The sequence below is a fragment of the Pithys albifrons genome, chromosome Z, assembly GCF_047495875.1.
Source record: "Pithys albifrons albifrons isolate INPA30051 chromosome Z, PitAlb_v1, whole genome shotgun sequence".
In the NCBI taxonomy this organism is placed as follows: domain Eukaryota; kingdom Metazoa; phylum Chordata; class Aves; order Passeriformes; family Thamnophilidae; genus Pithys; species Pithys albifrons.
This window is the reverse complement of record NC_092497.1, coordinates 50,111,718-50,136,953: the sequence shown is the minus strand read 5'-3', so window position 1 is coordinate 50,136,953 and position 25,236 is coordinate 50,111,718. Positions and strand designations below refer to the sequence as shown.

The following is a 25,236-nucleotide window of genomic DNA, read 5'->3' as shown; positions in this document are numbered from 1 at the left end:
ATTGCACTGAGACACACATGCAGGGTATGTATCACTACCATGATAAGTATTCTTTAGTGATCTGATCAAACTCCACACGACTAACAGAAGGATAAGAATAAAAGGGACCACTGACAAGCTTTCAGTCCAAGAGAACAGACAACTTCACATGTATACATCTGACTAAATACTTGCATGTCCTTTTTTAAAAAAATGTGAGTAGACCAGGGAACACATATCTATCTATTCATGATTTTGGAAATGATTCCTTTTCCCACTTTAAGTTAATTCTGCCATGTAGCACTTTTTCAAGTGACCAAGACTCTAGCTGAAAGTACATAGTCAACATCTAAATATTGAAACTTATACAGAATAATCAAGGACTAAAACACTAACATGAATATTCATTATAGAACCAACATATTTCAGAGAACTGCAGAGTAACAATTCTGAAGAGGCCTCTGGATGTTAGCCAGCCCCACTCTCCACCAAAATAGGGACAACTATGTACATTTCTCAGGTCTCTGTCCAGTTGAGCTCCATCTCTTTCAAGGGAGAGGAATTACAACATCCCATTTCAGCATTTCATCATGCTAATTCATTTTTGCCTTGTTCTACAGGCTTTAACACACTGTAACTTATGTCCACTGCCTCTCCATCCTGTCACTTCTTTTCAGATACAGATCAACAGAATCATTTCACCTGCTGTTCATTTATATGCCAGTTAAAGGGAGGCATAATCCTAATGCCAATACACCAGGAAAATAAAATTTTTGAAGAAAGTTGGTGTAGAAGAAGCTATGCCCATGCCTATAACTCTAGGTCTGCCTATTCAATTCAAACATCTTAAAGGACTGCTTCCAGGTATGATGCCACCTGGTCCTGCCCCTATATCTGTTTGAAACAAGCGTTTCCAATAAGTTTAGCCCCAATCTTTCTCAAGAATACCTTCTGTTTTTCAGCTAGGGATAATGTTAGATCCCTTTACATGTGTATCTCAAATGGACTAACATGAAGCAACATCACCAATTATCTCTCCCAAGATAGATTGCATTTACTTTTCTAAACCCAGTGATACAAAACAGTACTCATGTGGGTAAGCAAATTTAGACTTGAGAGTTTATGGTGAAACTTGCATATATTTGGGCTATTGTCAGCTTGTTTCCATTATGTACCAGGATATCTTTGCAAAAGCAGGATTTGCCAAGAACTTCTGGTTTTCTGTTTTCTACTAGATACAACCTACATGTAAATAAAAATATGAAGATAGAAGAGCTTCTGCAGGTAACAGTGCACCCGACTAACTTCACATGGGACATTGTAAGCAACATATTCAGGAGACTTACCAAAGCTTGGGGTTCTGACTCCTCTTTCTTCTCGTCCTCCAATAACACTGAAATTTACTGTGTAGTTTGGCTTAGCTGCTGTGCTGGATTTAGTCTGAGACTGCCATGAAGTACTTGGAGGTTTTAGGGGTTTCTGCCACTGATTTCCCAGCTTCTGAGACTGAGTAGTCTTCTGGCTAAATCCACTACTCGAGAGTCGACCACTGGAGGAACCTAACAATAAATACTAAGTTAGCTGTTCAGTGTGGTATTCATCACCTGTTTAATACAAGTAAAGCAGTTTGGTCTTGACATATTACCACAAAGTTGACAGTGATATATCACTATACAAGAGAAAATGTAACAGAAAAGTGCAGGTGCAATGAAGTCAGGAGTCTCACTAACAAGTTAGTTGGATAGCAGGAGCTAGAGCCATTACTGAAAGTCTTCAGCCTCTTACAACCCAAGTTCTCCACTGTCAGTTTTAGTAGAAGCATCCACTCTCATCCGATGGGTTAGGCATGTGTTAAGCCAGGAGCTAATTTGCCTGTGATAGTAAGTTCTGCCTCTCAAGTCATTACATTTCAATGTTTGTTAATATGCAGAAGACAATGAATAATTAATTATATGATCAAAAAAGTAAACATATTGAAAATATTTTCAAATGAATGCTTTCAAAGTCTCTGTTGATTTTTTCCACCATTTTTTAAGAAAGATGAGAAGATTATGCTACAGCAGCATTCACAGGTAATACTGCACTGGAGCCAGAAAGACATGGCAGCCTGCAGGAGATACTGCTGTAATCACCCCAGCATGGCACAGGCCAAGTTTCTCTGAGTATACACAGCAATGTAAGCTCAGTTTGCTCTTTCAAAACTGTTTCCTCACACTTCAGCTCTCTTGATAACTCTCTTTTGTAGCTGCTGCTCACAGTTACAAAGTGCACAAGAGGATGTCTTCCAAGGGCCATGTTTGAGATACTTTACTGTATCTTTAAATACCATACCTGAAAAAACTAGTATTGCAATACAACACACCACAAAATCTAGAAATGCACTGATTTTCTTCAGGAAAGCATTCGATTGAAGTCAACTCAGTTTTCATTTATTACCTTGAGAAATTTACAGAAGAAAATCTGTTACTAGTCAGAGTACATGACCTTGTATACTGAAAAATTATCTCTTTCTACTACTTTTTCAAAGCATTCCATATTCATTATTCCAGTATTCAAGGCCAACAAACTCTTCCTGTAGGACAAGCCAATGCCTCATTATTCACAGACACTTCTTAACACCACACTCTTACTTTCTGATACAAGACTATTCCTAGAAAAGAAAAGCATGATAACACCAACTAGCACAGAACACTACTGGTATCCTATCACTACTCTAATACACTACTTTTAACTACCTTTAGCTATTGGGTTTTTTGTTTTATATAGCATCCATATTTAAAAAGCTTGTACACTCAAATTCTCTTCCAGAATAATTACTTGTATGCGGAGTCAAAGAAACTCTAATGAAAAATAATGCAGTCTGAATTCCAGTTCTTAAAATGCCTTTTGAAAATTCATTTCAAGGCAGAGAAGGTTAACTGGAACAGTAACATTTGTCTACTTTTTAATGCAGCCATTTTTTCTATTGAAAGTTAAGTGAAAGACTAATGAATTGATCTAAGTCCTGCTAAAATCAGTTCAATTCCTTCCACTGGATTCAGAGGTGTGCTATACCTTCATCTTCAAGTCAAAAGAAATTGATTGCTTTTACTGTCACACTACCTGTAGATTTAACAAGCTGTTAATAACCCGAATTATTAAACTAGAAAATTTTTGTAAATTGTTTACTGCCAGCAGCCTCTGCTTCAACAGCAGAATTTTGCAAGTGATTACGCACAAGCAACATAAAGATGTCAAATAGTGCATGTTACCTTGTGCTTCTAGAAGCTAATTCCACGGGTACTCAAGTCAATACACTCTGCTAACTGCTAAGGCAGCAGGGTAAAATCTCAGTCAGCTCCAAGCTAAGGGAAAAACACATTTCTGCAATTCGGCAACACTACACTATTCTGAATCATTCCTTGTACTCTTGGCAACTGGTCACGTTTATGGTAATGTGAATTCTAAATGGAAGGTCCTCAGCTTCTCATACTGCCTTTCATTTTTCCACTATTTCAGAATGCTGCAGAGCTAATTGAATTTCAGGTGAATATAACATCCCAGAAACAAGTGTTACTCTGCAATGTGTCTTATCTTCTGTAACTCCTTGTGCCCAACACTGCAAGCTGACAATTGTTCATAATCCTTTTGATACTCATGTACATGTATGGGCTTGATTTGTGCTCAAGTTACAAACATGACAGATGTGAGCAGCAGAGCTACAAAGACTACTGAATTCAAAGGAAAGTAGGGAACTAACAGGAAAACAACTGTCACTTTGAAACTAACAAATTTAACTAATTTAATCCAGCTTTCATTTGCTATCCTTCATGCACAGTACTAATCAATGGCAGATAAGAAACCTCAAGTTCAGTTACTGTATCAGCACCCTGTTTTCTCTTATCATCTCAACTAGATTCTGATGCATTAAGTATTTTTACTGTTTCTGTATCACAGCTATGGTTTCTTCTGAAATATTATTCTGGATGTTTCACACAGTATCTGTAAGATTTAATATTTTCTTGTTACTCATCAGCTCTCAGCAATTGCCTCAAGCTGGTTGTTAACATTAAAAGGAAACACTTTGGTTATAGGCTATCGGTAACATTTATTGGTACAAGAAGCAAATCAAACAGTATAGGCATGAAGTACAGTCTCTCAAAAAGTAAGATTTTACCTGGAAGACCAGATCCAAGATTGGCAAGATCAGCAAAAGGATCAAAGTTCTGAGATTTTGCCTGGCTGAAAGACAAACCTGAAGACACACTAGACTGAGTCCCTGGGGTAAAAGCTTGGCCTGTAAAATAAAAGTTGTATCATGTACCTGGTCTATTTGGAAATTGAGAGAATGAATGAAAGTACTATTCCCAGAACACCTCATGCAAACCTCCCCTACATTCTGCTTCATGACATCTACCATGACAAGAATCACCATTACGATAGAGAACTGAAACTGTTTGACTCCTCTGTCTTGAACTTAAATCTGAAAAACTACACAAGTACCTTACTAAAGCACTATTTAAGCAACAAAGCAAAAATACATGAAGTCATATTCAGTAGTTTCAGGTGATTAACATGACCAAATATGGAGTATTTCTTATTCCCTCTAATAGAAAAATTTGATTTTACAATACCTTCACTAACAGGCTTCAGCTGTGGTGCTGCTACATTACTGATTGTTGGGGAATCTGCCCAAGAATCCCATCCACTTAAGAGATCTGGGTGGCTTGTAGAAGATGATATTTTAGGTGGTGCCGGTGCCAGATTCCCTACACAAGAAAAAAGGAATCTTACTTTTTTTAAAAAAACCCATCACAATAATGGATGTTTTGCTAATACCAACAGAATGCGAACCACACTGTCTGCTCTGATGATCAACTCCATAGCTAGCTTAAATTTCTTGATAACACAGTTATGCAGTGAAACAGGACTCAGAAGGGTTTACCACTGGAATTCTGTCATTTATATTTAAAACACTCCAGACACTTCATAGATAAGATATTTTCATGTACAAGCAATGCTATGATTTTAATGGCTTAGGTCTCCTGGGCACAAGGAATAGTTAAGGCATGGATTTAGGTCACGCTGCTGCTCCGGACAGCACAGCAGGTAAGTAGAAAGCAGTAGTGCTTCATGAATGGTGTTCTTTATCACTGCGCAGTCTGGGTCCTACACAGCTGGAACCAGGTCACTTGAAATTGCAGGTTTGCCTAACCCAGGCCTGTTGTGACTCAGGGAGCTCTTGAGCACCTAATAGCCCTCTTAGGTGCAATAGATCAATAAATGCATGCAATTAACAAGAGGAAGAGTGATGTCTTCTGGGAAAAGATTGAGAATCTCTAGCTCCATGGTTAAAAATCACTTTTCTATATGCAAAACAAAACCACCATGCTATCTAAAAACAGGCAATGAAAAAGATCACATTCAAAAGGATGCAATGGTGCTTTCAGAAACTCCTACAAAGTGTCACATCCAACACAAGGCTGTAACTGCCATCATCAACATTTGCAAATGATTCCCCACTTGCTCACACACACACACACTGTGAAGTGGACTTTCCTCAGAATGAGAGGTCCTAGGTATGGAACACTCAAAGCTGCATGCCAGCTCTGACCATTCTCTTTGAGCACAGCTTTTGAAGACTCACGGTGAAGCAGGACAGTTCTTGAATATAACCCCTTCTCCAATGCTATGACAACAGTCAGTGCTACAGGGAGAGGTGGGGTGGTATATCAGTAAAACCAAAACATTAATAGCATTCCAAGATATTTCAGAGATGTAGCCTTTAGAAAGTTAACCCAGCAGTCCTTATGAAAACTGACATTTTGAGGCTTTAAATGTTTTGACTATTGCATCAGAGCCTTTCATTTCTTTCAGCTTCTCACCTTTACATTTTGAATATTGATACTAAATCCTCTTAACTGAGGAAATTATTAGAAGAAAATTAAATATCCACTTTAAGTACCTCAGTCCATTAATACTATTTATACTTAGATCCTGCAGCTATAAAGAGAGCACATCAAATACTCTGCAACAAACATCTGTTAAGAGCCCCTACTTCAGCAGTATTCTCTTTTGCATGTGAAGAAAAATAACAGAATAAAATGCAGGAAGCATCTGCCATTTCCAGTCCTTTCTCCAGACTTAAACTTCATCTCCCTGACTCTGAAACATGAGAAAAACAGTACATATTTGCTTCAGTTCTCAGGACTTCAGCTATCTAGTGTCACTAGCTATAAACCTCGAAGTATCCAGCACTGTCTATTCACCAGTTTAGAAATTTGCTGAATTATATGCCACTGCTAAATGATAAGCAGGCCTTGAATTACTATAAGTATAGATTTTTGAGCTAGAAATTATTCTGGCTTAGGACAAAAGTTTTTTACAGGGGCATAAGAAAATTAATAACCACATATGAAATTAACTAATATAAAATCAAGTTGAGAGAAATAAGAATTAAGTAAACTACAGTTGAATGCACTTGAAAGATGGTGAACACACTGTGGGAATCAGCTGTTTTATAACTGCTGGCTTAAGAATAGTCAAGTTCATTGCCTCCCCCACCCTGAACTAAGCAGGAAGTAGCCTGCTGCTATGTACAGCAGTAGATTCACTATCAATAGTAGGAGGTCAAATGTATCCACTACACTTTTATCAGAAAAATCTGAAACAATGGAACGTGTCATATACTGAACAGATAATATATTACTCCTGAAACTGTTTATTCTTATACCATATCCTTTTTAGTTGTAGCACTTGGGCATTACGTTAGATTTTAACATTAAGAAATAAGAGTTATCAACATGATACTCTGACTTCTACATATTCTGAAGAGGTGTGATGAGACCACATACTGAATCCCTATTTTTGGAACAGACACACTGGAGTTCATACAGACACATTAAGGTAAAGGAGCAGAATACCTAAAGGATAAAACATGAAGCACACCTCAATATTCAAAAGAATGGAAGCTATTAAGATCATGGGCATGCAGATCCATACCTGTTTGTCCCTTGGTTCTTTCATATGCATATTTATAATCCTTAGCTATACAGCAATAAACCACTGGAGGTCAGGGCAAAGAACTATGGTTCTCTACTAGCAGTGCTGAAGCCAAGCTAAGATGTAAGAATAAGTTGATGGTAATCAGATCACAATTTCCAGCTTCCCAAAATAAGAGATCTGCATTTCACTATATCCTATGCACAACTTCACACAAGGTTTTCTTTATTTAACTTGTCATCTCTACAGGAAATCCTTTAATCACAGAAGACAGCAGGATTTTCTGTGAAGCAAGAGGCTAGTTTAGTGTGACGCAAGGTTTTTTAACCTTGTCTAAAGCCTGTCGAAGAACACAAGTTGTCACAAACTAACTTCCACTCAGGAGAAGACTACACTGGTCACTCAGGTTTCTTCAGATCACCTTCCACATCTCCTGCTATCTTTTGATCATATTAGTTCATTCTCACAGAGGGAAATAAATTCCTGATTTGACCTGTGTTAAAGACGACGTGCTACTTGCAAATCCAAAGGAAAATTAAATTACCTTGTTAATACGTGGTTGTTAAGCAGGAACAGTGCAACATTTTCCTACTACAGGTCAGAATGCCTTAACAGACACAATAATCCTTAAGAACTATCTTTCATTTTAAAAATGGTATTATTTTAAATTTCAAGCCACATTTGAGAAATGTAAAGCTAAAACGCTAATCCTTGAACTTGTGTTCACTAAAACTACTGGTATCTATAAAGGTTTAGTAATCATTTACTACTAAGAAAACACATCACTAAAATTTGATTTTAGACACTTATTACTGCTCCAACAGCGGATTCAACAAATCTCATTAATACAGCTTACTTTGAATAGTCATTAGCATTAGTACTATTTTATTTTTAGTGAGTTAAAAATTGTTTCTCAGTTGAATGACCTGATGTCTGCTCTTTCTTCTGCTTCCAACTACAAAATTTGAGAACATGTTCTTATTTGTTCCTTCTTTTCCAGTTATTAGTGTTCATGCCTTTTCACTCCCACATTCATATTAAAAGCAATATAACTACTAATATTCCAAACCTTCTTGAGAAAATTGACACCTGCAACTGGATGGAATGCTAAAGGCTCAAATAAACTTCATTTCAGTTAAACACATAGAAAAGCTGTCATTTGAGATACAAATGTAAAGGAACATGAAATGTTACCCCAATTCTTCCACTTTCATAGTGTTTTTAAGGACTGCATAGCAACAGAGAAGTACTGGGAAATCACTGTATAACAGTAGACTAAAGAGAAAATGAGTACAGTTTGAGTATGTTTTCCTTATGTTGACAGAAAGCTCCAGAAGTTACACTAAAATAGCAGGTATCCTAATGCATTTACCGGGGTGCAAGCTATCAACCAAAATCAGAAAAAGTAAGCATAAAACAATAAACATTGAAGTCAGATGTAAAAATATGCCTTCTTTTATTTCCATACTTGCTGAAATGTTACCAACAGCTGAACATTGATGGTGGTATCCTTAAGGTCACAGGTAAACATTTAGAGAGCAGAAATTCACATTTTTTTTTATTTTTCCAACTTAATACATGTAAGGGTTCTCTGTCTTCTGATATGAAGACAGCTGAGGATGCTGATATTGTTTAACTTGGAGAAAAGCAAAACTGAGGGCAATCTTATCAATGTGTAAAAATACTTAATGTGAAGAAAAAGAAGAGATTGAGCCAGACTCTTCTCAGTGCAGCCAAATGGAAGAACAAGAGGCAAAGGGCACATTTTTTGCTGTAAGATTGGTCCAACGATCAGATTGAACAGGTTGCCTAGCTGTAGAGGCTACATCCTTGGGCATACAAAAAATCAGCAAGGACATGTTCTGAACACCCTGCTCTACCTGACCCTGCTTTAAGCAGGTCAACTAGATAATCTGCAGAGGTCCCTGGCTCTAGGGTGAGTAAGATTTTGGCTGAGACCACAGAATCATAGAATATCCTGAGCTGGAAGGAAACCACAAGGATCATGAAGTCCAACTCCTTGCCCTGCACAGGACAATCCCAAGAATCACACTACATGCCTGTGACAGCATTATCCAAATGCTTCATGAACTGTCAGGCTTGGTGCTGTGGCCACTTCCCTGGGGATCCTGTTCCAGAGCCCAAGCCCCTTCGGGGTGATGAACTTTCTCACAGCATGCAGCCTAAACCTCCCCTGACTGGCACAGCTTCATGCCATTCCCTCGGGTCCTGTCACTGGTCACCAGAGAGATCAGTGCCTGCCCCTCCTCTTCCACTCACAAGGAAGTTGTAATGCAATGAGATCTCCCCTCAGTGTTCTCCAGACTGAACAGATGAAGTGACCTCAGCTCCTCCTCACACAGCTTCCCCTAAATAACCTTCATCATCTTCACTGCCTTCTTTTGGACACTTTCTAATGGCTTAATATCTTTCTCATATTGCAGAGCCCAAAACTGCACACAATATTCAAGGTGAGGCTGCTCCAGTGCAGAGCAGAGTGGGACAATCCCCTCCCTTGACTGGCTGGCGATGCTTTGCCTGATGCCCCCCCAGGACACGATTGGTCCTCCTGGCTGCCAGGGCACTGCTGACTCATTCAACTTGCCATTGACCAGGACCCCCAGGGCCCTTTTCACAGTACTGCTTTCCACCATCTCATTCCCCACTTTGTAAGTAAACCTTGGGTTGTCCCATCCCAGCTAGTTAGTCTGGTGGAGGTGATACTCCATTGGTAGTACTGATCAGATCTTGTACTGAGCAGAAAAAAATGTATCATCTGTTTTGTAACCTCATGCAGTGACAGTAATAGTGGCATAAAACTCACAACTCTACAAGTATACAACTGAAAACATACAAACTGAAACATACAGCTGTTAACTGTCCACAGGACAGAACAAAAGTGTTGCAAAGGAAGCAGCAAATGGAATCTTCTCAGCAGAATCAACTACAGCTGGAATATAATGCTTTTCCACATGGTAGAGAGGGCAATCAGCTGGGTAGCCTTTTATTTCAAGGAGGAAGCCCTCATCTCAGTCAAATACTGCATTTTTTTTCTGTCCAGTTCCTCTGTAGCTAATACTCTGACAGCATCATGCAGAGGCAGGATTAACTAGACCAACAGCTAAACAAGGAGGAGGAAGTCAAGAGCTGCATGCAATAAGCTCTGGGAAGAAAACACTCTGGATTTGGGATGAGGAATGTGATACCATTCCTGCAGGTTATCAGTGTGGGTCTGTGTGAGGAGAGGCCTGGGCTTCTCTGTGTTGAACATAGCCAGTTCCAATAGAGCTACTACAGGACACAGCTGAGCCCCTCAGCCTGGATGATAGCATCTTTAAGAAAACATATGTTAGAAAGGGTTAAAAATGCTGCACAGCAGCTGTGAGACAAGCAAGATTAAGTGTGAGAGAGACAGTCCTGAAGACACCAAGGTCAGTGGAGAAAGAGGGGGAGACCACAGTAGAACAAGTCTCGACACTGCACACTGTGGAGGACCTTACACAGGTGGACATGTCCTGGATGAAGCTGCAGCCCACACAGCAGCAGATTCCTGCCAGAAGCTGCAGCCGCTGGGAGAGCTCGTGTCTCTGTAGTAGTCTCTTCCTAAGGGACTATAACCTACAGAGCCCCATGTTCTTGAAAGACTGAATCCTGTGGGAACGACCTATACAGGAACAGGGGAACAGTGTGGGGGTGAGAGATCACCAAAGAGCTCTAGACTGACTACAACTCTATCCCTGTGGAGAGGACCTACACTTCTCTTTCAAAGTCAGATTTTAAAAATCTCTTAACATCAGTGACTCTATCACTCCACTATTTTTCAAAGTCTATGTTTCTTTTTAAAGAACAACAAGAAGACCAAACATGTCATGAAGTTTTTTGTTTAAGGATTAATAGGTTTTAGAATAAATGCACAAGGAAAAGGCTTCAGCAAGAATACATCAGAGAAATGAAACAAGCAAGATTAGAGTATTACATAACATCTTTTGTAAGTATATTACCAGAATCCATTCAGGTCAAGAAGCTGCAAGCTAGCCTCAGCTTGCATTTTTAGAACTGGCTATACTGTAACTTGACTTGCTTAATTCTTTTCCAAGGTTTCCAGAAAATCTTTAGAATCTGAATACAATCAACATAGCATTCTGTCATCTATAAAATAAGTTTTCAGGTGTTTCGGTACCATCAGTTCTAAGATCATTGAGAGGAACCTCCAGCTTCTAGCAGAAGGCTGGCAATGCTGGAAATCCTATCACATCATAAATAACAGCATGACATTATACAGGAAACCCTTGCTTCTTGATGCATTTGTATCAGCATTCCCAGAACACAGAGCTAATTAAAACAGCAATCACAACAAGTGGATCCATTAAGACACTAATCCACATTGACTAAGCTGAAAGACAAACAAACACAGCAGCAGAAATGCTTGGGAAACAGAACACCAGAAGCATACTTACCTAAATTTAAGAAATCTGAGCTGGAAGAAGGTGGAAGTGAACTTTGTGTGGAAGAAACTGTATTAGCTGTAGATGTTGAGGTTGGATTCAGGAAGTCCCCAAAGAGGTCTGGACCAGACAGGGCTTGATTCTCTGAACTTGACGACATTGTGAATGGATCAAAAGGATCAGCTGAAAAAGAAGCAGAAAGAGTTATCTTATGACAAGTTTTAGAATAAATGAAGCAGAAAATGTCTCACTCCTTTGAGGGCACAGACAAAAAGCAAAGTTTATGTTAGTAACCACAGCAGTCTTCTGCAAATTATTTGTGGCAAAGAGTCACCACCTGTCCCTTCCTGTAACAAACGTACTTTCATGTTGGTACAAAAAGTATCTCAGCCAAACGTGATAAGAACAGCTATGCCTTCAAACACAAATCCTTAGCTAGACTGGATACAATTCAATAATATTGATAATTTCATCCATTTAAGACACATTTCAAATGTGACTGACTATCTGCACATAAACAGAAGAATTACACAGGTTAAATGAATTATAATGCCAAACACCTCCAACAAATTTAAAGAAAATGGACTATTATTCTAGTAAAAAGAGTATCAAGTAAAACATTTATACTACCATTTAGACTTGAGGGCATTGGTGATTCTGGAGCAGAAAGCACGTCAACCCAAGAATAAAAACCAACAGAAGTAAGACTTCAACAGGTCTCTAGTGATCACAATGAAGAAAAAAACTAACTGGAAGAGTATTTATAGTCAGCATGGAGTAGCATGTGACAGTCAGCTGGAATTATGGCTTGAGATCTTCCTGTTTCTGCTGCCCTCTAGGGTCAAAACCCTCAAGAGCCTAGGGACTCAGAAGCCGAAGAGAAGGAATAATCCTGCCATAGTGCCCCAGCACATCCTGAGGTAATGACCACATTGTACAGAACTCCTTAACACTTCAAAACCAAATCCTGGATTGTCACTGAGCAAACCTACTACAGCACTGTGCATACACAGAACCTCAGGTATAACTTGGATATGCAAAGTGAAAAGTAACAGTGATCAAATAATCTCACCTCTGCAATTATCTTTCTCTTACATAATTCAATGAAATACATTGAATGAGAATGAATACAAGAATGAGATACATACATGACTATTGCTCAGGTGTTTCATACAGTAGATACTAGACATGATTAGAGAAAGATAAAGTATTACATATTCTCTTTTACACACTTCTACATATGTGAAAATAAGAAATTAAAACAATCGCTCACTGACCACAGTTAAAGTTCAACAGTAACTTTCCTCAAAATAAAAAAATACTTTAAATCACCTAAATGCTCTGTAAGAAAAACACTTTGTCTATATATTAAAGCTTTTAGTCCCCGTGAATTATCTTTCCACAAACAAGCTAAGCCTTATAATAGTTCCCCAGATTATGTGACTAATATTCCCTGAAATCTTACTGTTAGCTTCAGGCAGAGAATTGCTATTCCAAGAAGTTTAGTAATGTGACAAAGAGATGATTATCCACTGGTAAGAGGAACAGAACCTCTAAACTAAAATACCTTGTTTATACACCAAATAGACAGAAGTACATAGCATTCTCCTTCTGGATATTGACCTGTCAACAACATCAGTAAAACAAGGAAGAAAACATCTTTTAGCAGTACCATTACCCTATTGGTTTAAACAATAATCTACAGGATTTCCAGCTGCCTAGCACTCTTATGTGATTAACACTCAGAATTCCCACGCAGACATTTGACCTAAGCAGCACAGCTCCGTACAACTAATGGCATTGCTTTATGTAAAGCTCAAGAAAACAGTAAGTTATGACAATTCGATGCCTTAGCAACAGAAATTATTCACATGTAGATTGGAAAAGAATCTAGCATGTAATATTTGTATGGGAAAGCTATGGTTCTTTAAGAATTTCCTTTGAATTAAAAATTTGATACTTTTCTTTTTACATGGTTTAAAGCTAATAGGATACTGGCAACATAACCAAATACAGAATATAGGAATTTCTCTCCTTCATGCAAAAGTAACAGGTATTCTGCGCAGAGTCTTGCTACAGACCAGCATGCCTTCATTGTACTGTGATCGTATGACTACATGGTACTCATTTCCTAAAGACAATGCGAGCAGCTGTTTTCATGTGTTGCCCAGGTGAAGAGTATTGATGGTAAATGCACGTACCTGAAGACATGGCTGCTGCTGAAGATGTACCCTGAGTAGCAGCTGGACACTGGCTGCTGAAAAAGAAATCTGTGCCTTGACCAAGGAGATCTCCAGTGGGCTCTTCTGAAACCTGTGATGTACTACTCACAAACAGATTGTTCAACAAGTCTGCATTACTTGATGAAGAGTTTATTTCTGAGACAGATTGTTTCTGTTCTGGTGAAACATCAGAGTCCAGTCCCAGCAAGTCTACACTCTCTTCAGGAAGAGGTTTTTGTAACGGTGCAGATGGAGTTTCAAAATTGGCTTCAAATAGCAACTCTCCTTGTGGAGTAGAGTCTTTTTCATCAACAATTACTGCACTTTCTTCACCTGGAAATGTAGGGAATTCTTCATCTGAAGGATCACTCTCTTCCCTGTCTTCAGATAGTTGAACACGATCATTTTTAGATGAACTGTCCTCTATTCCACTTTCTGGAGTTTTTCCATCTTGAAGAGAAAAAAAAAATAACAGCTTTAGATTACCAGGATTATTCTGGTGTGTAGGATGAGACAGACTTTCATGGTGAGATCATATGAAATCAAGCCCTAACTAATCAGAGCTCACAAAAGAATTGATGAAAAACCAACTAAATGTTTCCTACCACCTCTTTGTACAGGGCAGGCAAAGCAGCAGCTCACTACCATACTTACCACTCTGCAATGGCAGGTATTAGGAATTTTTTTCAAAATGAGGCTGACTTGGACATTCACCTCAGATCACTGTGCCACTTACAGCTGTGAAGATCTCTCAGTAACTGCTGCTCCACGCAGTGAAAGCATAAGCAGCTGCTGATACTTCCGACAACAAAGCAGTGTCACTGAAAAATTGGAAATAAACTCTCCAACCAGTTTGCTTAGAAACCTGACATTACTCTTTTAACAGCACTGGATGCATGAGGATTATTCCTCAAAGCATGCATGAGCAGCAACCTCACAGAGCAGGTTATATTCATGAAATTAATACACATTCATCACACTTCCTGAATACATGTGTACATGCTAATGATTTCCATGACCTTATTTGGATACGAGTAGAGGACTTTGGAGGTTCTTTGGTGGTTGTTTGGGAACATCTCATTTCCCAAAATTCCCTTTTACAGTCCCAGATCTTCTGATGAATCTTGTTTCCTTGAGAGTATCTTAAAGACGTGGTCAGGTCATAATATACTTCTCTTAACATTGTTTATTCTGACACTATGTATGTTCTCAAAACTAAGACATCTACTAGTACATATTAATTGCTAATACAGTAAATAAGGAAGCATTAGCTGGCACAAGACTTATTAGTCACAGATGTAGGGAGCCAACAGAAGGTCACACCAATCTCTGATATTTGTACTATGCAGTAAATAGTACAAAACTCAGTATTAACCATGAATATAGGGACCACATAGTATCATGCTAAAGCTAAAAGAATCTTCCAACATCTTCCCCCACTGCTGCACAGACTCCTTAAAGAAATATAACTTCTTCAGGAACAGCAGCACTCAGAAAAAGGGGTTACACATGTACTATAAAATTACTTTTTTGCAGTCCATAAACAGTGATCTGGACCCCAGTGTCTAGTCTACTTTGTTTTCTTTGTTCCTCATCCAGCCTAAGTAGGGTTGTAGGAATGCAAAGCTTCCTTGCAGACCTTCAAGGTTAAGATTTTTACAAAAAATCAGAATTTAGCTCAGCATTTAGATTATGCTCAACACCAAAACCTGTTACTTGGTGTTCATACAAATGAAGCAGAATGACTGCTTGTTAGTCTGCAGAGCTCACTCTGAAAATAACTTTTCCTCATGGTCTGGTGAATTAAGAGACTTGCTGCATAGGAAGGCTTAAGCAGTCATTGGAAGGTATACAAGACAAACATAAACCAAGTAGTTACTTCAGAGGAAAACTGTACCTTTCCAGTCCAGAGAGTGAAAGAAGTTATTTGCATCAGTACTGCTGCTGTGTGGGGATTCTGTATCAGTAGGGGCACTTTCTGAGGACTGCTCCATCTGGGATGCTTCTGCTTCATACTGTGCAGTTGAACCTGGTTGTCTAGGCAGCTCCGGTTTCCCTATGTAACAGAATTTAAGCCAGAAACCTTAGAGAGTAACTTCTCAATTCTTATCATAGCAGCTGAAACTTCATTGCAGACTGACTGCTGAAGGAAGATAACTGTCTACAAGTATCTATTGCTCTGCAAAGGCAAATTCCTGCCCACACCCTGTCCTTGAAAGCATTATTAAATTTGTTTCAACTGCAAAAACTGGTAAGACCCTGTTTTCAACTAGGACATTAAGTCAGACTCATAGCAAAACACTCAGGTATTCTATTTGCATTTGCTGGAAAGTGTAACGAACACCTCACTTGTACCAACTATCCTCTAAAACATGCTAAACTTATAAACAGCATCTGCAATAAGAGACAGAACAACAGAAAAAAACAAATGCAGCTGTAGAAAAAAAGCCCGGAGTATAAAGCCAGTAAAGAAAATGGAGTTAAGAAATATACCTGTGTGCTGCTATTAACTGCTTCTTGTATTTCTTATCTTACTGATATCAGATACTATGTGACTTCTGTAAGACTGAGTTGGGCAGTTACCTACTACCATACCATATCTCAAAAACTAGGTTTTCTCAAGGCAAATTGAGAAGACTCCCTAAATAAGTCAGTATGCATCCACTGTTTGAAGAGAACAGATGAATGCTTGAGAGAAAGTTATTGGTCAATCTAAATACAAAACTGGTAAAGTGCTTTTTCACCCTCCTTCCACATTGCCACTTGTAGTTTAGAGATGCTAAAAAAATAGTCTGTCTCAGAAAACATGCATGAAAGATCATGATTAATGAAATAGAGTACATTCAATTTTAATATGGCAAATTTTTTAAAACCAGTTCACAGCACTTGCTCTTGTGCTATTTCCTTCCCAGTAACTTGAAGAAATTCTTTTAGTGCAACTTGAAGTGCTTACATTTTATTTATCTATCAGAAAATGGAAGTGACTTAAGAAATTAGGAGCAATTTTTGCAGATCCTCGTCAATGAAACACCCTAACTTTACTGACCTGAGAGTTGTGTTCACAGTAGGATTAAACTAAGTTAAACAGAAAATTGTATAAATCATAGTACAAACAAAACATATCCTGCTTAGAAGAAAACAAGAGCCAACTTCAACTATCTCATTTCAAAAGAAATGTAATTGAGATGTACCAAATTGACAGCATAGAGTAAGATCTCATGTATCACTAAAATCACCATAGTAATCTCCAGCATGCCATTTTTATCCTGGAAATGCAGAGAAGGCTTAAAAGCGTGAATGAAAAATGTCAAAGCTAATTACTGATACCAGAAGAAAAAATACACTGAATAACATTACCTAGAATTAATACAGGCACCTGCAGATGAAACACTGCATATGTCAAATCAAAATAAAAAGTCTACTGGAATATATTAGGAAAAGTTGAGGAATTGAATTACAACAGTACTTGGCTACACCAATGTTGACTAAAACATTTTTAATTAATACTATTTGTGAGGAATGCTCAGACAATTTTAAGTGAAATGACACTGGTGCCAGTTTAGCCACATAAAGCTCTTTCAGGACATTGTGCCTAGAAATCCTGAGCGTGGCAATTCCATATGCTAAAATCCTGTAGATGGCATATTCATAGCTTTAAAGCAAGCAAATGTAACCACAGTACAGGCAAGATAAGGATAATTACACCCCATTAGGACAGCATAACTTAAACTCCTTCATAAAATGCACATTTTTAAATGATACTTACAAAACACCATGTTCTAAATTTCTTTCACTTAATGGAACATCAGAAACTAAAGAAAGCCTCAGACACTAAGTACACTGGAAACCTCATCATGTCCTTTAGTTTTTAAGGGATTCATTACCAAATTTTGATAAAATCTCTTGTTGTTCCTCTCGAGTGGAGAAGAGGATCTTGGGATTCAGTCCCTTTATATTCATGTTCTCCCATGGTGACTGTTCACAGCTAGGCCTGTCTCTGGGTTCCACCTCTACTTCCAGATTGACTTGAAATAAGTCAGGGTATTTTTCTTGTATGTCACAGGCATCCAGATCGTACCTGTAAAGACACATGCAAGTAGATTCTTGATACTGATGGCTAACTGGATTAGATTTACTGTAGTACAGAACAAAACTTCAAAGCAATTAGTGTAAGACTTAAAACATACTGTATTATTTAACTTTTCCTATACATTTTAAACAGGTATTCCTTTTGTATATGATTTTTTTTGTATCATGAACAAAGCTTTCAGTTTCCTTGAGGTGAGAAAACAAAAGAATCTTATTGCAATCAAAGTCATCTGCTTTGCCTATCATTGACTCTATTTTTCCTTCCTGCTATATGTTCATTTTTGGCAGCTTAGACAGTTTCAAAGACAATTTCCAGTCTTCTACAAAAATGCATCAACATACTTGGCAAATTTCACTGTTGTAGCATTTCGGGGCACAAAACCTGTGTGGAACTGAATCTGAAACATCTTCATTGAAGCCATCTGTTGAAAACAAGAAATACAGGAAAAGAGCATAAACCCACAAGAACACTATGCACAGTTTTCTGCCTTGAATATAAGGCAAAGCATTTTCAGTATGAAAATACTGTAAAGTGTTTGATTTGCAACAATTTCCATTTAATTCCATGTATACTCATATTTTGAGACAAACATGAATAGATCTATTATTAACACATCAAAAAACCTTGAGTTAGATTTACCTCATCACTAACCTCAAAACAGATTATCGAAGTTACATGTATTTACAGATCCTGTTCTGATGCCTGAAATGGTATGACCTTTGCTACTTTTCAGAATAACATACATTCAGAAAAACTCATTGCGCAATACACTAATCAAGAAACATATGTCACATATAAAGGAGTTGATTTAAAACAGTTTCAATGTAGTATATTTAAAAGAACACTTCATTAAGCATGCAGAGTTTTTTCTGTGCAACTTCTCAAGTCAGCCATTCATTCCAGACAGCATTTTAGGCCTCTTCTGAGCTGACTCATTTTAACCATTCAACTTTCCCAACTCTTTCTTCCTTTGACAGAAGAACTACTTTCCCATGTCTCATCAGAATGTGAGCATCCAGAAAATGCTACTACAGAAGACTCACGCAGCTTCTGGTCTTGCACAAATCCAAACTACAGCTCACTGCTAAGTCCAGAATGTATTTGTTCCCTAGTTTTAGTTACAACACATGCGAAACAGTCTTGCCAATCCTTACAGAGAAGTCAAACATTAATAGTCCAGAAGACTGAATTATGAAAGCTTTCCTTGTAAATGAGCATTTACTGAATATCATAACCAGCAAGGAAGTAATAGGCAAAGCACTGACAGCAGGCTGAGGGAGGTGATTTTTCCTCTCTATTCAGTACCTGTCTCATCTGTAGTCCTGTGTCCAGTGCTGGGCTCCTCAGTACAAGAAAGACACAGGAATACTGGAGAGAGCTTCTCTCATCCATCCACCCCTACCCTGAACCACATATGATAACCTAAACATCCTATTAAATCCATTTTCTTAATCCCTTGCTATGCAAGACATTTCCTACAAGACAAAATAAACCCTCTCTCAAATTACCTGTGACAAAGCAGAGGACATTCACAATGTCCTGCTCACATTATAGCTGATGGATGAGAAGATTCTAGTCTTTTCCAATCAGAGAATAAATGCCCAAAAAACCACATCAAAGAAACCCTATCATAAATGAAAGCAAGATTGTCCAAGGAGTACAATCTAACCTTGGCTAAATTTTGCCTGTTGTATGCCTTTTTCCTGATGACCTTGAACCATACAATAGTTAAGGAATCATTTAACTCGGCTTTCTATTTTAAGGTGCTCTGGAAGACCTGGTTGAACCTCTGCATCACATGATTTGATACCTTCCAACTCACAAAGTAGAAAAAAATAGGGGAAACAATTCATTTCAGTAATAGTAATTATGTATGAATATGCATGTTTGTCCCACGTGCAGAAACTGCCTGACAAACTGCCAATGTTCTAAGTTATTCCAAACTTTGCACTATCCCTTATCTTTTACATGGATTTCCAAGTTTAATTTGAGCTACTTATCTGGAGAAAAAAAGAACATGCCTCCTGTCTCTTTTTTAAGACATTTGAAGACAAGCTTCATTAGCAAGTTTTTTGTGATCTTGCAACACATTTGTATCCATAGTTGAATTAAAAAAGGATATATGCATTCTCCCTATTAGAACAAAGACAAGTAAAAAAATCAGCTATAAAAACTGAACCTGGCTTTAGAAATAGAGTACAAAACCACACTGATTTTTCTAGCTTATTTTGTACTGCAGTTCCTGGAACTTCACTTTTCTATTGTGTGAAAGTTCACTTTTATTTGTAGTTTGTGTGCATAGAGTTAAAAGGTTCTGGTTCATTATTGTAGTGGATTTAGCTGAGGCAAAGTTTTTTTTCTCACCAGAACCTTGCAGTGCTGTGTTTCTGCATTGGTAGCTAGAGAAGTGCTGGGAACAGGCCTATGTTTTGGTTACTGGGAGGAGACACAGGTTAGGTCAGCTGACTTACACTGACCAAGGAGGTATTCCATACCATATGACAACAACCCAGATATAAAAGAAGGAGGGGAGTTGATACTCACTCTCTCTCTCTGGTAACGGCCACCTGCTCATGACCATTGCTGTGTTGGAGCTCTGCTTTTTGGAGGAGTGATCACTCATCACTGCTTGTGGGAAGTAGAGATTTACTGTTGGCTTTTACTTTGTGTGTGTGTGTGTTGCTTTTACTTTTCTGCATAAAATATAAACTGCCTCATAGTAACTCACAGCTTATGGGTTTTTTTACTTTTCTTCTTTCCTCTGGGAAAGGGAGGGCTGAGGTGGCTGGGTGAACATCTGGCATTCAGCCAAGGTGAATCCACCACAACTGTGCAATTTAACAGATAACAATCACTGCCTCAAAAAAAATAGCTAGAGGTTTTCCATGCAAATAGATTAATTATCACTACTGATGTGATTTCTAGAAATGCTTACCAAAGTATCTGCATGTTCAGCATTAAGAATGGACATACTCAGAAGATTTAAAAAGGTTGAATTCACAAGTGTATGAAAACCTCATACATTTCTTTGAACAAAGAATAGCAAATAAAGTGAAGTACTTAGTAGATTATGCATAGGATACAAAATTACAACACGAACAAGCAAGTCCTCATGTTTAAATTTGTCATTACCTTGGCTTGTAGTCGTCCTCCTAGAGTTGACCTGGCATGATAGATCACAATCAGAACATCTCCTTGGACTGTTATCCCAAGTGGAATTACTGCTTTCCCATCTTCAATTTTAAACTCCCTAAATTAAAAAAAACCCGAAACATAACTACAGTTAATTAAGTGTAAAAAAATAAATAGTGTATTATCTTATGCTTAGTCTGCTTTCCCCAAGGCCTTCAGTAGCTAGAAAGCTAGAAGAACTTGGGTATTCTGTCATTTTTCCTGTCTTTGATTACCTACACCTAGCACTGTCAGTATCATTTGCAGTTCCTGTGCAGACACTACAGCTGTACAGGGGCTATGAAGCAGTCACCTTACAGGTATCATGCCTGGAGGAGACAGCTGAGACATGATTCTCTCTTCAGTACATGTACATCAGGGGTCATTGTTTTACATCACATGGAATGGTAGGAGGGTCTTGCTTTCCTTTGTCTTGCAGCGTCCATTGTGCCACCCAACCATCATCCCCACTGTTCTGCAAGACCAGATCCAAGCTGCTGTAACAGCCACATTCTCTTTCCCCTCATTTACCTTTCAAGATGAGCTAAAAGAGGACAGAGGAATCTAGAAAAAAGTAACATGCTGTTTCAAAGCAAGTTGTAACCTGTACTTACTTCATTTTGTCATATTCCTGGGAGGTAGTGGTTACTCTCTTATCTCCCACATAAACTTCACAAAAAGGCCTACAGCCATTCCGCTGCTTACTGAAAAGTGGAACAGGAGTCATGACAATTGATCTGATGAGGATGGGCTTGCTGTGAGGAATAATGGGTTCTTCAGCCATCATGTCACACATGTATTCAATATATCTGTGAAAACCAAAAGATACTCGTTTAGTCAGAGAACAAAATTCTAAAAAATCAGTGAACACATAGGTGAGTTACTTCTGTTCTTATACAGCCACTAATGAGCCAGTGACGAGTGTTAACAGTAAATCACTGGGAACACTTAACATCACTTACAGTGAATAGATTTTCAAATCTGATAGAATGTTACAATAGAAAAATTAAATAGAAACATAGAGAAATATTTATCAACCCTAGTCAGCCTCTCATTTAAGGACAGCAACACAATTTCTGTATGAAAGTCGGATGGCTGCACCACAGTAGAAAAATATACTGCCCAGAAAATAGAATACAGCCTTACAGATGAACTCATCTGCATCTGGGTTCCATATTCCAGACAGCTCCAGTCAGTGCGTTTAAGTCTGCAGCTTTACATACTTGTAAAACAAACTAGCCACACTTTTCAAAGGCCTGAAACTGAGAGAACTTCTTATTTTGTATCTTGCACACAGTGGATCACTCAAACCTTCCTACAGGCTTTAAATTTGTTCTCATTAATATAAATTACCTTGTAGAGAATCGTTTAAATACACACAAAGTGAATCCATACAACAGCATAATCTGTTATTTATATGGAACTACTACTTTACTTTTTGCCCTTCACAATCTAATCCTTTTGGTAGGAAACACCCTTCCTATCAGTGACATTTGCTATTGAGACTTCACTGTTCTGAGATCTATCAAATTAAATCAAAGAATTAGTGTAAAACATTTGTCAAAGTATATGCGAGTCACCTCTGCATGAACTCCTTTAAAAAGCACTAGGCATTCTTAACCAATTGACAGAAATAATTATTGGTATTTCCACAGAATTTGTTGTGTTCTGACACAATAAAACCTATTGTAATAAACTAGGGAACAGAATAAGGCACACATGAAAGAGGATCTAAAACTTTAAAAAGCATGCAAAAGCTCTGCATACCCTTTGTTTTTGCTCCTAACACTTCCTCACTACAGGTTATAATTGAACCACTTCTAATAAGAACATAATCAGTAACTTACAGGCTCCCAAAATTCAGATTCAGAATTCGTCTATTCATGATACAGCACAATACTTGGAAAAACACATGTTCAAACACTGACATTATTGAAATAATTTATTTTTCTAAAGCAGTTATTCAGTTCTGAATGCTTTTATTTTAACAGTACCCTACAGTACCTTTTATGAGAAGGCCAAATGCCAGGTGGGCAGCGTTTCATACTGAACATATAAACTGCAGCTTCAGCAGTAGTGAAGAGGCGACAGAAACACAGAAAGGAACAAACTACAACAGCAGATGCTGCTCTTCCATCCTGGGGAAAAAAAAAGAAGGTACTTTGTTATTAAACCTAGTGGAAAAAGCATTACCCAAGTTTCCGAAGAACATGCTATCTCTTTGTTTAATATCATGAAGTCCAAGGTCTTGGGCCATCATTACATTTGACGTTTGTATCTCAATGGGAAAGTTTTTCATTTCATTTCCACAGAATACAAAACGTCCTTCACATTGTCTGCTCACTCAAGTGTGAATGATTACTTCAGTCTAACACTATTTGAAATTTTCAATTGATCTTTTTCATTTTACCATCACTAATACCCATTTTTCATGTTTGTTTCCTGGCTGCTATCTAAAACCCCAGTTCAGTACTATTTCTGGCTGACAACCATGGACTTCTGCTGTAAGACAAGTACAAAGATTCAGAAGAACTAAACCACAATAAACTCTTTAGTCTTCTGTCTCAAACTAACTGAAACTGATAGCTTGCCATGAAACTAAGATAAGGAGATTGAAACACTGAACCTTTCTTCCAGAATCATTCCTATATACATATCCCAGATTCATCCCTGTATTAAAAGAGACAGAAGATTCAAAAGAGGTAATGGTTGACAGAACAGGATTTCTCAAGGGTTTTTTGCTAGTAGAGTAGAACAGAATTTTTATCATTCATTTTTAATAGTTCTGGTATATGCTTTTCACACCACATATGGCACACAGCCACAGATATACAAAAGTTTCCCTCACATCTGAGGAAAGGAATTAGGTATCTTAAATGAAATACTTCAAAGGAAAGACGTTACAAAAACTGGTGCTAATTTATCACATCTGTTTCTTATCTACTTGAGCACCAATCATGTCATACTGAAATAGTAGAAGAATCACATTAACATAGAATTAGACACCTAACCTCACAATGGCACTGAAAATTATACTGGTTTTCAGAAACCGACATTAACGGATTTCTTTTCCTTGCAAATCAGTGCAAAACACACAAGTATGGTTTGGCAGACTAATAAATCCTCTTTTTAACTCTGATAGTGGTATTCCCTATGCACTGCTCTACCATATCAAAGGACATGTCTTGAGTGCTTTCCAGCAGCATTGGAAGTATTGCCACAATGATCATATTCTTCTTTTTACTGTGTGGCCAAATTAGAATGTTAAAATTTCACATGCAATTCCCTTACACAAACTGAAGAGTAACCTCATATTTTTCAATTTTGAAGAGTAACTCTTCTTAAAATTCATTCCTCCCACCACAATATTTGACATGAGGTGGCTCTATAGGGGTTTATTACCTTTTTTGGTTATACCAAAGTTAATAATACTCTAGAGAACAGTGGAAGTTACAGAGCAATCTGGTGAAGCAAGTTAAGGAAAAGTCTTACAGTCAGTTGCTGAGGTTCTGTGGTTACAGATTACATTCTAAATGGATAGTAGTGGGAAATGCAGTGTACACCCATCTGTCACTCAGAAGACAAAAAGCAGAAAGAGTAGAGCAGATTTTTTTTTATCCCAAAGGCTACTTTGCCTTAATGCCTCTGATGTACCGCCTCTCATTCTATATGTAAGTAAAGGCAGAATACATTAGCCTACTGATTTCCCTTAGGAGAAAATTAATGCAAGTTCTCTACAGACACAGCAGTAAGGGACTGCCTCCAGGTTTCTCAGTAGAGAAAGCCAGTAACAGTCACAACTAAATGGATACTAGCATCCTTATTCACAATTTAAAGCTCTATTGAACAAAGCATTTGGACTTAAACCAATTTCTTACAAGGCAGTGCACAATGCAAACATTTTTCTGGTCTTGTTTCAGCCATAAATGCATGTTCTTGCATATGCTATAAAGATTCTGAAGGTTTGGTGCTCGTCTCGCTGGCCAGCCACATTCAGAAACCTGCAATGAGAAAGATGAGACTGTCAGTAGATGTGAGAAATGAGATTACTAAGTCACATACATTTGCACAGCACACACTGTGAGAGGCAATCTCACACTTTAATGCCACCTTCATTTTGAAATTAAGCGAGGTGTTCAAGCAAAGTAGTCTCAACAAAGCGTAAACACCACTTAATAGGATGAAATGGAATACAACTTCAGTCTTGCCTACAAGTCTGCTGCACTGGAAGTATAAACAACTCAGACTACTGTCTGAAATATTCTTAGAGCAAGGAATCAAACAGAACACCTTCAACTTAGGCAACTCAACCTCCCCCCCAAAAAACCCCTAGAAAACTAGGCTTCTT

General features: G+C 38.0%; 1 protein-coding gene across 1 annotated transcript in view; it reads right to left on the bottom strand.

Moving 5' to 3' along the window:
- Nucleotides 1-25,236, bottom strand: part of GAK (cyclin G associated kinase) — a 74,823-nt gene that overhangs the window by 9,136 nt on the left and 40,451 nt on the right. Inside the window, exons 14-25 of the mRNA XM_071579871.1 lie at nucleotides 24,767-24,889; nucleotides 22,893-23,026; nucleotides 21,503-21,697; nucleotides 20,850-20,967; nucleotides 18,059-18,138; nucleotides 17,512-17,705; nucleotides 15,525-15,683; nucleotides 13,607-14,077; nucleotides 11,418-11,588; nucleotides 4,593-4,727; nucleotides 4,136-4,255; nucleotides 1,326-1,538 (exon numbers count right to left, since the gene is read on the bottom strand). Of these exons, the coding sequence (XP_071435972.1) occupies nucleotides 1,326-1,538; nucleotides 4,136-4,255; nucleotides 4,593-4,727; nucleotides 11,418-11,588; nucleotides 13,607-14,077; nucleotides 15,525-15,683; nucleotides 17,512-17,705; nucleotides 18,059-18,138; nucleotides 20,850-20,967; nucleotides 21,503-21,697; nucleotides 22,893-23,026; nucleotides 24,767-24,889 (2,113 nt within the window). The remainder of the gene's footprint in view (nucleotides 1-1,325; nucleotides 1,539-4,135; nucleotides 4,256-4,592; nucleotides 4,728-11,417; nucleotides 11,589-13,606; nucleotides 14,078-15,524; nucleotides 15,684-17,511; nucleotides 17,706-18,058; nucleotides 18,139-20,849; nucleotides 20,968-21,502; nucleotides 21,698-22,892; nucleotides 23,027-24,766; nucleotides 24,890-25,236) is intronic.